The sequence below is a fragment of the Salminus brasiliensis genome, chromosome 11, assembly GCF_030463535.1.
Source record: "Salminus brasiliensis chromosome 11, fSalBra1.hap2, whole genome shotgun sequence".
Taxonomy (NCBI): Eukaryota; Metazoa; Chordata; class Actinopteri; order Characiformes; family Bryconidae; genus Salminus; species Salminus brasiliensis.
The window spans coordinates 15,180,838-15,195,575 of NC_132888.1; the positions used below are offsets into that span (position 1 = coordinate 15,180,838).

Consider the following 14,738-nt stretch of genomic DNA (forward strand, 5'->3'; position numbering starts at 1 on the left):
TAATTTGGCAATGTTCCTTAGCTGCATAAAGGCTGTCCTACTAATATTGGCTATATGTTGCTCAAATGATAAATCTGAGTCTAATATGACGGCAAGATTTTTAGCTGCTAGACCAGGAATAATGGAAGCATCAGCCATGTCTGACATTAAGACTGAGAGTTTATTTCTAGTGTCTTTTGGACCTAATAGAAGGACCTCGGTTTTGTCATTGTTAAGAAGAAGGACGTTATGTGACATCCAGAGTTTAATATTCTTTACACAGTCCTACAATTTCTGTAACCTAAATTTATCGTTAGGTTTGGCTGATATATAGAGCTGTGTGTGATCTGCATAACAATGGAACAATGTCTGCTTATAACTGAACCCAGTGGTAACATGTAAAATGTAAATAATAGCGGTCCTAAAATTGAGCCTTGCGGAACTCCATATCTTACTTCTGTGTAATTTGATGATAAGTCTTTTATCTTTACAAACTGATAGCATTCAGTTAGATATGATTTGAACCACGAGAGGGCTGTTCCTGTGATTCCAAACATTTTTTCTAATCTTTCTAGTAATAGGGTATGATCTATTGTATCATAGGCTGCACTAAGGTCTAGTAGAGCTAATAGAGACACATAGCCTTGATCAGAGGCAAGAAGGAGATCATTTGTAATCTTCACGAGGGCTGTCTCTGTGCTGTGATTGGGTCTGAATCCAGATTGGAATTTGACTGCTAATTGGAATGACTGCTAATTTAAGGGTTTGGGTACATGCCCTAAGCTAAGGGATGGATTTACTATTGATAAAAGAGGTCTTACTTTAATTGGGAGTATCTCTTTCAGCATTTTAGAGGGAATTGGGTCAAGTATACAGGTTGTACAATTTTCTGAGGAAATATTTTTTCTAGTTCAGGCTGTGGAAGTGTGTAGAAGGCTTCCAGTCTTTGTTCTACAACTAAGTTATGTTCTAAAGCAGCTCCAGCAGGTGACGGCCATGTTTGATTTAATAAGCAGGGTTGGATTTGTTGTCTAATATTTTCTATTTTATTATTAAAATAGTCCATAAAAACATTACTGGTTAAAGATGTTGGAACCTGGGGTTGAGAATCTGCCTGGCCTTTAGTAAGTTTATAGATTTCACTAAAAAGTATTCTGGGATTTTGTTTTTCTCGATCAGCGAGGCCAAATACACTGAGTGAGCTTTAATGAGTGTCTTTCTATATTGACTAAGTCTGTCCTTCCACACAGAGTGGAACACCTCTAGTTTGGTCGCCCGCCATTTACGCTCTAGTTTCCGCACTGTTGTTGTTTTAAGGTACAAGTTTGATCACTGCGCCACGGTGCAAGCCTTTTTTTTGCCTTGTCATTTTACTTTTAAACGGTGCTACTTAGTCTAAGGTTGATTGAAGGGTATCTTCTGGATCATTTATTAATTTAACTAGCTCTGTTTGGTCTGACGGAGTGTAACCTAAGGTCGATAGGGGTGGGAGTTTTTCAGTAAACTGTTCAGCTGTCATTGGGGTTATTTCGTCAGTTAGTCATGGATGCTGTCCATGCAGAAACACACCATGGCCACTAGATGGCGGTTGAGTTCAGGAGATTAGTCTTGAATGAGCTCCTCTACATTTGAGGAGCACTTCTTCTGCATAGTAACTTTATGCCTGTCTGATCTCTGTGTCAAATAGAGGAGGTGTATAGCCTTCTACAGCTCAGACAGGCCTAATGAGTGCACTCGACCACATATGGTGTTCTTTCAAATACCTTAGGAAAAAAGCTTGCATTCATTTTTCTTCCTCATAAGATCAATTTTGTTGCTGTCCATGCAATAACACACCACGGCCAGTAGATGGGGGTTGAGTTTAGGAGATTAGTCTTGAATAAGGCTTCTCTACTTCTCATTCTTTATTCTATTCAAGACAAATGGAGTATCGTAATAACCTCCACCCCACTGTTCTCCAGTCTCATGATGCTTCATCACACTGTATTTCTTGATTTGTCCAGGTCTGTGTAAATAAGATTTCACTGTAGTTTTGTATAACACTGGGGAGAGTGTAGGAAACAAAAGGGACATAATTATTTTCTTTTTCTACTCCTTGTTCTCTGTCGGTAGGACTGGTTTGAAGTGTTTTACCTAGCTAGTTTATTAATCATTTTGGATTCATGTGAGTGTAAGCAATCCTGTCCAGAGCGTAGACATGTACAGGTCAGTTTTTGCTAGACTCATGAAAAAGGTTTGATTCTTGGTTGTACAGATCTATTAAAAAAAGAGAATAAAGTTATTAAAACTTGCTCGTATCTGTTTTGTGTTTCACATATTATTGATTAAATGAAGAGTAGAGCTTTCCACTGCTCATAAGTCAGACTAACAGATAAATATATATCCTTTTATTTATCTTTATTTATAACTAGTTGAAATTACCCTAATGCCCACTCATCAGGTGGTCTTGATCCTCTTGTACAGCTGAATGAATTTCTTCTGGTCATGTTAGTATATCTTCATATTAATAACTTTTTTTTTTTTAGGTATTGTTCATAGTATTGTGGTAGTTCATAGTACTGTATAGCATTGTGGGTCAATAGTAAGCTAGCACACCTGCATGTCCAGAAGATATGCTGCAAATTAGCTGATGGCTTTACGTCGGGTTTCAGGTGTTTTTAGGATTGGACACCCTTCAAGGGCTCTTTATTAAATTAATTATTATTATTTTAACAAACAATGAAAAACAAATTCCATCACTGGGATGTAAACTATCATCCAGAGGTCTTCCTAGAGGAGAGTATTAGCTCAGCTCCTCAGCTGCTGAAAGCCTCAACAGAAAATCACTCAAAGTGCAAAAACAGTTACATTTACATTTACATTTAAAGCATTTAGCAGACGCTCTTATCCAGAGCCACTTACAAAAGTGCTTTGCTATTTGCCCTAGAAAAACCTTAGCTAGTTTGAATAGACTAATAATAATTCAAAGACCTCTAAGTTTAGACACTACTAAACACAAGTCAGTAAGGTGACCACTCTACTATTTGCCCAAGTATTCTCGGAAGAGGTGGGTCTTCAGTCTGCATTTGAAGACAGCGAGAAACTCTGCTGTTCGGACACCCAGGGGAAGCTCGTTTCACCACTTTGGTGCCAGGATAGAAAAAAAGTCTGGACGCTTGTCTTCCATCGATTTTGAGGTTGGTGGGTCGAACCGAGCTGTACTTGAAGCACGAAGGGCTCTTGGTGCGGATCGGCTTTTGACCATTGCCATCAAATGCCGCTGCATTTTGGATAAGTTGCAGGGGCCTGATGGTGCGCAGAGGGAGACCTGCCAGAAGAGAGTTGCAGTAGTCAAGTATTTAAGTGACGAGAGACTCAACGAGCACCTGGGCAGCCTCTCTCGAGAGGAAGGGTCGAATTCTCCGGATGTTGTAAAGGAGAAAACTGCATGACCGAGTTACGTTTGCGACATGACTTGAGAACCATCATCCATGACTACACCAAGGCTTTGAGCTTCTGTACCAGTGAGTTCTCAAAGGAGATGGCAAGATCGTTTTTAGGTTCAGCAGTTCCTGGGATGTACAGCAGCTCTGAGATGCGGGCAGAAACCTTTGTGTCATATGGTGGGAACGAAAGGATGAGTTGAGTGTCATCGGCGTAACAGTGGTAAGAGAATCCATGAGAGGATATCACTTTACCAAGAGATTTAGTGTAGAGCGAGAAAAGAAGAGGACCAAGAACCGAGCCTTGTGGAACGCCAATGAAAAGGAGCGGACGTGTCCCCCTGCCATGTTACCTGATATGAGCGTCCCTGCAGGTACGATGCAAACAATCGCCATGCAGAGCCGGTAATTCCAAGGCTGGAAAGGATAGACAGGAGGATCTTGTGGTCCACTGTGTCAAAAGCTGTGGAGAGGTCCAGGAGGATCAGAACCGAGGACAGTTTGGCAGCTTTAGCTGCATGGAGCTTCTCTGTAACTGCAATGAGAGCAGTTTCAGTAGAGTGTGCTGCTTTGAAGCCAGACTGGTTAGGGTCCTGTAGATTGTTTAGAATGAGAAAGAGAGACAGTTGGTTGTAGAGGTTGTTCAAGAAGCTTTAAGAGGAAGGAGAGAAGAGAAATGGATCTGTAGTTGCCGATATCCAAGCTGTCCAGAGTTGTCTCCTTTAGGATAGGCACAACTTTGACGGAGAATAGAATACAGTTATTAAAACTTGCTCGTATCTGTTTTGTGTTTCACATATTATTGATTGAATAAATAGTAGAGCTTTCCACTGCTGATAAGTCAGACTAACAGATAAATATATACCCTTTTATTAATTTTTTTTATGACTAGTTGATGTGCTGAAGATATTCCTTTGTATTTGTTTATTGCTGAAAATAAATGACAATGACAATGTACAAGCAGCATCAGAATAAAGCCTCAACAGAAAATCACTCAAAGTGCAAAAGAGTTCAAAATGTAAGAAATGTAACAGGACCTATTAAAGCCTTCTTTACCATTGACCCACACACACAAAGAGAGGCCAGGCAATAGATCTTTCTTTAGCACTGTGAGCAAGATCAGTGTATTTTTGTATTAATTTAGAGTGGTGGGAAAAAGGGAGCAAAGGGCCACCCTAAGAGTTTTGGCGCGCTAAGAATGTTTACCAAGGCCTCAGAGCTTTGAGGTGAGGCAGCCAGCCATTGCTAAAAACATGAATGTATGTGTAAGAGAAGTTAGCCTGGGAAAAATAACACCACGCTGACCATGAGTTAGTGGAAGGACATGCCCAGTATCCATATAGTTGGTGCCAGGAGCCAATGAGAAACAAAATACAACCTCAGTAAAACACATCTTTCTCATTGACTTCTGGCACCATCTATTTGCAAACAGGACGTGTCTTTCAGTTACTGACACTCTCTCTTAGGTGTATTGTCATTTTTCTGTGTTGCTGAGTGTGACTCCACCAGCTGTGTGCCAGTGTTCACTCTAAAATGATACTGTTTCTCTGTAGAAATGTAAAATTATACTGTTTCTCTGTAAAAAAAAAATGTAAATGTATTGTTTTTCCACTCATTTCAAATTAGGACATCTGATCAGTTTTTGTTTGGCATTTCAGGGCACCATAATGTCTAGGAATGACCTAAATCAACTGTGTGGAATATCATAAAGAAGAAAGGAAACTCTGGCAATTGAAAAGAGACTGGTAAGCTGATGGCAGAATCTTCATAATCTTAAGAAAAATCTTCAGTTGTCTGGAGGGAAGTGTGTATTTGTCAGACTACTATCTGCAGAAGACTTCATGCAAACCACCAAACAGAATGGCAAGAATGCCTCATTTAGCAAAAAGTACTTAAATAAACATGTAGAATTCTGGGGCTATATATATAAACAGGGGCTGGTCATAAATAGAATATCATGAAAAAGTTTATTTTTTTCAGTAATTCCATTAAAAAAGTGAAACTTGTATATTATATTCATTCATTACACACAGACGGATATCATTCAAGTGTTTATTTCTGTTAATTTTGATGGTTATAACTGACAACTAATTAAACCCCAAATTCAGTATCTCAGAAAATTAGAATATTACTTAAGACCAATACAAAAAAGGATTTTTAGAAATGTTGACCAAATTAAAAGTATGAACATGAAAAGTACGAGCATGTATAGCACTCAATACTTAGCTGGGGCTCCATAGATTTTCTATGGGGTTATAGATAGATAGATTTTCTATGGGGTTAAGGTCAAGCGAGTTTGCTGACCAATTAAGAACAGGGATCTCATGGTCCTTAAACCAGGTACTGGTAGCTTTGGCACTGTGTGCAGGTGCCAAGTCCTGTTGGAAAATGAAATCTTCATCTCCATAAAGTTGGTCAGCAGCAGGAAGCATGTTGACCTTGGACCTCAGAAAACACAGTGGACCAACACCAGCAGATGACATGGCACCCCAAACCATCATTAAACTTTACACTGGACCTCAAGCAACGTGGATTCTGTGCATCTCCTCTCTTCCTCCAGACTCTGGGACCTTGATTTCCAAAAGAAATGGAAAATTTACTTTTATCAGAGAACATAAATTTGGACCACATTTAGCAACAATCCAGTCCTGTTTGTCTTTAGCCCTGGTGAGACTCTTCTGATGTTGTCTATTGTTCAAGAGTGGCTTGACACAGGGAATGCGACAGCTGAAACCCATGTCTTGCATACGTCTGTGGTTGTTCTTGAAGCACTGACTCCAGCTGTAGACCACACTGTGAATCTCCCCCACATTTTTGAATGGGTTTTGTTTCACAATCCTCTCCAGGATGCGGTTATCCCTATTGCTTGTGCACTTTTTTCTACCACATCTTTTCCTGCCCATCACCTCTCTATTAATGTGCTTGGACACATGGCTCTGTGGATAGCCAGCCTCTTTAGCAATTACCTTTTGTGTCTTGCCCTCCTTGCACAAGGTGTCAATGGTTGTCTTTTGGACAACTGTCAAGTCAGCAGTCTTCCCCATGATTGTGTAGCCAACAGAACTAGACTGAGGATCATTTAAAGGCCTTTGCAGGTGTTTTGAGTTAATTAGCTGATTAGATTGTGGCACCAGGTGTCTTTAATATTGAACCTTTTCACAATATTAAAATTTTCTGAGATACTGAATTTGAGGTTTTCATTAGTTGTCCGTTATTACCATCAAAAATAACACATTATAGCACATCAAGAAATAACACATCAAGAAATAAACTCTTGAAATATATCAGTCTGTGTGTAATTAATAAATATTTTTATTGGAATTACTGAAATAAATCAACTTTTTATGATATTCTAATTTTATGACCATTACCTGTATATGTACATGCATATGTATATGTATATGTATATATACACTACCGCTCAAAAGTTTAGGATTACTTGCAAATTTCCCTCTTTTACATTTTCATGCAATTCACAAACAATATTGTCCATTTCACAATTAATTTAAGTGTATCAGATGATTTTTAAAGAATAAAAAGATTGTATTAAAGCCTATTTTTGTATAGAGGCTTATTATCAGCAATTCTCACAAACTGGCTCTAACAAGGACAGAAAAAGGAGGGGGAGGCCCCAATGCAGAACTGTGCAAGAAGTGTGCATTTTGAGAGAAAGACGCCTCACAGGCTGTCAACTGACAGCTGCACCAAATGGAACCCGTCAAACACCAGTGTCAGCATCAACGGCCTTCATGGCAGAATTGCCAAGAAAAAGCCATACCTCACACTGGCCAATAAAAAGAAAAGACTGCGATGGGCCAAAAAGAAAAGACATTGGACAGATGAGCCCAAGTTTGAGGTCTTTAAATCAAACAGAAGAACATTTGTGAGGTGCAGGACCAATGAAAAGATGCATGACCAATGCCTTAATGCCATCTGTCAAGCATGGTGGAGGCAGCGTGATGGTCTGGGGATGCTTTGGAGGTGGTAAAATTGGAGATTTATACAAAGTGGAAGGGATCTTAAAGAAAGAAGGCCCTGTGGACAGCGCTTGGTCATCCTACAACAGGATAATGACCCCAAACATACCTCCAAATTGTGTCGCCAATATTTAAGAAATAAGGAGTCAACCGGAATTCTGACTGTAATAGAGTGGCCAGCACAGTCTCCGAATCTGAAAAGAATAAACATAAGAGTAAGTGAAGTGAAGAGTGTGTTGATCAATTGGAAATACAGTTATATGGCGTCTCCTCTGACAGTGCAGCATTGTACACGACTTTAATTAATTCCACGTCTTCTACCTTTAATGGTCTTTCTCTTATGAAGGGACTCAGATTCAAGCTTGAATGGGAATTGGTTGGGTTGGCCTAGATTGTGTAAAGACATGGCATTACTGAAATAGACTACATTACAGTAGACTGTATGTATGTCTTCCAGTCTAAACTGCATACAGTTTCATAAAGGCCGTGATGTCAGTGGTGCTCATTGTTAGGTCATCAAAATTGGAATTCTCACAAGTTCTTCAGTAGTTGGTGAACCAGTCGAGAGTCAGGCAGCACTGAAAGAGTGAAGGGATTATTTGGACGACGTTTCACCAAAGATGTAGGAAATATCAGTTATGCAGGTAATTTTTTATGCTTTTATGCGGAACTGTAAAATGTGCTGTTTTGCTGGTATGTGGGATTTGTTTGTTTATTGTTTTTCTACTCTGAAACGACTAGCTAAACATAAGTGAGTTGCCATGGGCGTTGCCAGGGACTTTGGGCCCCACAACTCTAACAGCTCTGCCAAAATATGCTATTACTATATATTTTTTAGGGCCCCTATCAGTCAGAGACCCTTAAAATCATCTAATGTTTACACCTACAAGAACATGACTGAGAAGGCAGAGATTCTAGGTGTTCTAGGTGACATTAGCTAGATTCAGAAACTGAACTTGCTGTAGGTTTCATTGACAAAACTAACGTTGGCACATCGCCCACTGAGTAGAAAAGTCTGTAGCTGTAGCATTAGCTCATTAGCTCCTTTTATGAGGTGCTCATGAACTCTTGGAGATTCCTGAATATTACATTAGTCAGAAATCCCATCTCTAATGGAAACATGCAGATTCTGATGGAATTGGAATCCTTGGCCACTGTTCATGTACTAAATCGGCTCTATAATTTTCTGTGAATGTCTGATAGTTTCTTTTTCTTGCTAAAGTATTTTTATATGGAAACTGCTGAATTTCTACTTTATACCTTTCCACTTTTTGAACTGTTCTCAACAGTAGTAGCTAGGAATAACAGGAGATGGCACTGAGGTACATAGTTCCTGGTATGCTGGCGCTCGCGGGCTGCTGGTGGTGGTACACCTCTCGCAAGAAAGTACAAATCACCAGTGAGGACAATGAAGAGACACAGGACATGTTGTCTTTACCAAGTGAGGGCAGCGTTACACATGGCAGTAAGGAATTAGCGCCTACTGTATCCTCAGGTGAGGAGCTAGCCAAAGCAGAGTGCTCAGAGCCTGAGGGAGAGGTAGATGGCGACAGATTGGCTGTGCCTTTTGCAGAGAATGTCCAAGTGGACCTGGTGGAAGACAGCCCTTCCTCCACCAAAGATGAGTGTGCTCAGTCTATGCTTAGGCATTCTGTTGGCACAGAGAGCCCTATGGAATCTGCTTCAGTTCCCCTCTCTGCCAGCACACCCCTCTCAGATGCTTCTGTAGGACCCCAGCACCATGAGAACGGGGACTTTAGCCGGCCTGCAGAGACCAGTGACATTAATGAGGAACTTCAGCACTTGGCCACCAGTCTCATCACTGAGGTCATTTCAGCAGCCCTACAGGAGGTCATGGAAGAAAGTAGCTACGAAATCTCTGAGGCAGCTTGCAGCTGTGCACCTGACAAAGAGCCCAAGACAGTAGAACCAGTTTGCCAGAATGAGTCAAGCCATCTTTCTACAGAAGATGAGCAGGACTTCGCTATGCAGCCTCAGGATAAAAACACTGACGAACAGGAACCTGACACGAAGGAAGACGCACTGACTGTGCGCTTAACTGTGGATTTGCCTAAAGCAGAGTGCCCAGAGCCTGAGGGAGAGGTAACTGACGACATATTGGCTGTGCCTTTTGCTAAAAATGTCCAAGTGGACTTGATGAAAGACAGCCCGTCCTCCACCAGAGACGACTTGTCCTCCACTGCACCCAAAGCTGTGGATGAATGTACTCAGTCTGCACTTGGGCTTTCTGTTGGCCCAGAGAGCCCTATGGTATCTGCTTCATTTGCCCTCCCAGCCAGCACACCCCTCTCAGATGCTTCTGTAGGTTCCCAGCACCATAAGAAAGGGGACATTAGCCAGCCTGCTGAGACCAGTGACAACACTGAGGAACTTCAGCACTTGGCCACCAGTCTCATCACTGAGGTCATTTCAGCGGTCCAACAAGAGGTCATGGCAGTGAGCAGCTGTGCACCTTCTTTTAATGACAAGGAGCCCACGAAGGATGAGGACCTCCACACATCTCATGTGGGATCCTCTTCTCAAAGTCACACAGATGACATACAGGAGCAGGCAGCACAGATCGTAAAGGAGGTCATCAATGGCTGCCTTACTCCCCATGCATGGGAGAAGGCCAAGGATAAGCAGGGGTGTTTGGTGTCCTCTCAGGGACAGTTGGCATCGACCCCGGAACTTCCAAAGCTTCAGGCTAAAGAGATCATAACTGCAACGGAGGACTCTGGATGTAGCATGTCCCAGTCAGAGGACGACATCAGCGACATGGACCTTCTTCTTGGCCCAGGTTTATTCTCAGCTGTGCCTGAGAGTATAGAGGAACCTATTCAGAATTTAGGGTTCTCAACAGCAGAACCAGTTTGCCCACCAGTCACAGTGATAGCACATGGACAGCAAGACACTCCCTCTTGCACCAGTGCAACTACAGATTTCCAACAGGACATCCCTGGGACTATCGGGAGGAGCCCCCCAGTCCCATCCTCAACACTATCAAATTTGGTAGAGAAATGTTCTCAAAACCGACCAAAGACAGCTGCTGTTAGCACAGAGTCAAGCCACCTCTCTACAGAAGATGAGCAGGACTTCGCTATGCAGCATCAGGATAAAAACACTGACGAACAAGAATCTGACATGAAGGAAGATGCACTGACTGTGTCCTCGGGTGTGGATCTGCTTAAAGCAGAGTGCTCAGAGCCTGAGGGAGAGGTAACTGATGAAATATTGGCTGTGCCTTTTGCTGAAAATGTCCAAGTGGACTTGGTGAAAGATAGCCCTTCCTCCACCAGAGATGACTTGTCCTCCACTGCACCCAAAGCTGTGGATGAATGTGCTCAGTCTGCACTTGGGCACTTTTTTGGCCCAGAGAGCCCTGTGGTATCTGCTTCATTTCCCCTCTCAGCCAGCATACTTGTCTCAGAAGCTTCTGTAGGTTCCCAGCACCTAGAGAATTTGGACTTTTGCCAGCCTGCTGAGACCAGTGACAACACTGAGAATCTTCAGCACTTGACCGCCAGTCTCATCACTGAGGTAAATTCAGTGGGCCAACAGGAGGTCATGGCAGTGAGCAGCTGTGAACCTTCTTTTAATGACAAGGAGCCCACAAAGGATGAGGATCTCCACACATCTCATGTGAGATCCTCTTCATGTCACACAGATGACATACAGGAGCAGGCAGCACAGATCGTGAAGGAGGTCATCAATAGCTGCCTCACTCCTTCCATATGGGAGAAGGCCGAGGATAAGCAGGAGTGTTTGGTGTCCTCTCAGGGACAGTTGGCATTGACCCCGGTACTTCCCAAGCCTCAGGCTACGGAGGCCATATCTGCAACGAAGGACTCTGGATGTAGCATGTCCCAATCAGAGGACGGCATCAGTGACAAGGACCTTCTCCTCGACACAGGTTTATTCTCAGCTGTGCCTGAGAATAAAGAGGAACCTATTCAGAATTCAGGGTTCTCCACAGCAGAACCAGTTTGCCCACCAGTCACAGTGATGGCACATGGACAGTTGGGCACCCCCTCTTCTAGCAGTGCAACTGCAGACTCCGAAGAGAGCAGCCCTATAATGATCAAGCAAAATCCCCAAGCCCCAACTTCAACCCCATCAAATGCAGTTGAGAAAGCAGCTGCTGTAAGCACTGAGTCAAGCCACCTGCCTACAGGAGATGAGCAGGACTCAGCAACGCAACCTCAGTATCAAACAACTGATACACAGGAAACTGACACTAGCACGTGCCAGCCGGAGAATGCCACCAGCAGCAAGGACCTTCTCCTCAGCACAGCTGTGCCTGAGAGCAAAGATGACCTTAATGAAATGTCAGGGATCTCCAGAGGTTCTGAAAAAAAGGAAGATGGACTGCAGGAGAGTTCCGATTTTGCAGTGGTGGAAAAGCCAGTGCTGACTAGAGACCATGTGGCTACTGTGTGTGAGGCAGCACTGCTCAACGGGCCAGGCCTCCAGAATGGAACCAGTAAGGCAGAGGCAGGTCAGTCAGGAGGTGAGTACCATGATTTTGTAAAAAATGACATTCATTGTTTCATGAGGTCTCTGAGCATTTAGAAATGTGCTTATGTTTCACTATAATAACAGTAATTAGTGATTTCCTAATTAATAACGCCTATAGGACACCAGAGGGTGCTTTAATAGACCCGCTTTGGCTTAAAACACCTTTTCCCCAATCAAATACAGTATGCATGGATTGACCCTGATCCACTGGATTGGGTCAAGACATCCCTAATAGTAAGATTTAGCCTGAATCAACAGTATGAATGTAACACGTGTCATATTTAAGGTCACTAAATGCATATGAACTGTTCAGATGTAAATAGCATGGGTTCAGCTGACAGCTGCTTCACCTTGCGGACAGGAGGCCAGCAGAGTTGCAGCCAAGCCCGCCCATCCCAGAGTTCTGAGCTGATTGAGTGGGAGATTGAGGTGCCAAAGGTGAGCCTTTTCAGTCAATAATAAAGTTCTTCTCTCTGTACTGAATAACTGTATGTAGTCACTGTGAAAACTCTGTAAAAAAACCTGTATGGAAATAATACTTCTGTCAGTTTGATTGCCTGTGTGTTCTTACAGCAGTGTCCAATGTATTCTATATCGCATTTCTGTCAGTCACTAATTTTGACTAATATTGGCTTCCTATCTTTCCTTTTGTTTGTAGCATCTCGTCAGCAGATTGATTGGCAAGCAAGGGAATTATGTGAGCTTCCTGAAGCAGCGCTCTGGTGCAGAGATCTACATTATAACCCTGCCTTACACTGAAGAGGTTGAGATCTGCCATATAAAAGGTGAGTGAGCTGTGAAAGCCATTAGGTTAAGCTGGATTGATGAGGAGTTTGATTTGTGTATTAAAGCTTGTTTTTCTATCTTTTCCCATCCCCTGCTCTCAGGCACTCAGCAGCAGGTAGAAAAAACTCTGGCCTTGATTGGCATGAAGTTCCGAAACTTGGACCTGACCAACATAATTGATCCCTTGCCACAGCTATTGCTACCCACAATGAACCAGGTAAAACCCTCGGCAGAAAAAGACCCTCAGCCCAACTCTGCTCAATTCTTACAGTGATTGACCAACTACACAACTCTCTTCAACTGTATATTCATTTGCAGATCTATGCATTCTGTCTGTGAATAGAGATAGTGGAAAAATGCTCCATATTCCAGTGTTTATTTATTTAAGCTGTATTGATTGCTTCCAGCTGAGTGGCAGCCCAGCCAGCCTATCACAGAGCTCTGAACTGATTGAGTTGGATTTTGAGGTGCCAAAGGTGAGCTTTCTCAGTACTGACTATAACTCTTAAACAGAAGTCAGTAATGAAGTTCTCCTGTCTGTACTGAACTACTGTATTGAAGCAGAGTGAAATCATTGTATAATACATCTGTATGTAAAAAGTGTCTTATGTGTGACTTTGCTCTGACGCCCTATCTTTCCTTTTGTTTGTAGCATCTTGTCAGCAGATTGATTGGCAAGCAAGGGAAGTATATGAACTTTCTGAAGCAGAGCTCTGGTGCAGAGGTCTACGTTATAACCCTGCCTCATACTGAAGAGTTTGAGATCTGCCATGTAGAAGGTGAGTGAGCTGTGAAAGCCATTAGGTTCTGCTAATCTGGATTGATGATGGATTTGATTTGTGTTTTAAAGCTTGTTTTTTTCTATCCTTCCTCTCCCCTGCTCTCAGGCACTCAGCAGCAGGTAGATGAAGTGCTGGCCTTGATTGGCAAGAAGTTCAGAAGCTTTGACCTGACCAACCTACATGTACTCATACCACTGCCATCGCTACCCACATTGGACCAGGTAATACTGATAATACTGATAATAAGTGTTTTACAGTGGTCTTTATAGACTTTATAGAGGGTTGGTTTCACAGACCTAGACCTCAACCTAGACCTTCTAACAAGGCTCTTTAGTGGCCTAATATATGCCCAGGAAACCCTCTTGATCAACTTTAAATGGTTAAAATGCCCTGAATTAAATTTTAGAAATGTGTTTTCACCCAAATCTCAGAACTGTGCACACTATTTTAGCTGTGTATGCATAAGCAGATGCAGTCTTTCTGTGTATCAGTGTGGCATAGCAGATTCCACCTTTGCCTCTAGGTGGAGCAAGACATCTTTTCCAAAATCCCAGTGAATGTTTAATACATGTAATAAATGGCACTCAGGGGTTATATTCAAAACTGTATAAAAGTCTTCATAATTGTGTCTGTGCAGAACTCCGGCATTACCCAAAAAGTCACTCACTGTACTGCTGAGGAGAGGAGGCTGACCGACAGCTCAACCAATTCAGCTCTGTTCCCAGAAGAACTCCATAATCCCCCGGGAACAGTTTGGTAGTTTTGATTAAGGTTGCTTTTGCACACCTGGGATACTAGTGTTTCTAGTTTGTCTCGAAACAGTGTGTGGAGACAGAGTAATAAAGAATGCTCAGTAATATGCACACCCTTGAACAGTCCTTGCATCTGCATGATCCACACCTAACCTTGAGTAATGGTATACGCTCACCAGTCTCTTAAAAGAATAGGAGGGTTTCAATGTCCTGATTAAAATCAGTGGTTCCATATACAAACATGACATGTTATGGTTATGGTATGGTTTCTCACTTGTAGATCCACCAAGCTGGTGCACAGTTATAGACCGAAGTCCATCTTTTTCTACATATCTTCTTCCAAATCCTCAGCAGCGGTCAAGCTCTGACATAGAACAGCTTCCTTTTGGATATTTTTGGGTTGTGGACACTTTACTAAAACCCTGAAGGTCCACCCTAATGATATCTGTAGCCCATCCATTGACAGACCTTCATCAATGGTCAATTTTCGATTTTTGGGCTAGTAATTTTTGGCAGTGGGCC

The 14,738-nt window shown here is 42.3% G+C and overlaps 1 protein-coding gene across 1 annotated transcript; it reads left to right on the plus strand.

Moving 5' to 3' along the window:
• Positions 1-8,689: 8,689 nt before the first annotated feature.
• LOC140565727 (uncharacterized) lies at positions 8,690-14,224 on the plus strand. Its single transcript, XM_072691773.1, is given in 6 exon segments — positions 8,690-11,305; positions 11,654-11,888; positions 12,183-12,334; positions 13,335-13,461; positions 13,570-13,685; positions 14,102-14,224. Coding segments are annotated over 6 exon segments (3,369 nt in total).
• The last annotated feature ends 514 nt before the right edge of the window (positions 14,225-14,738 follow it).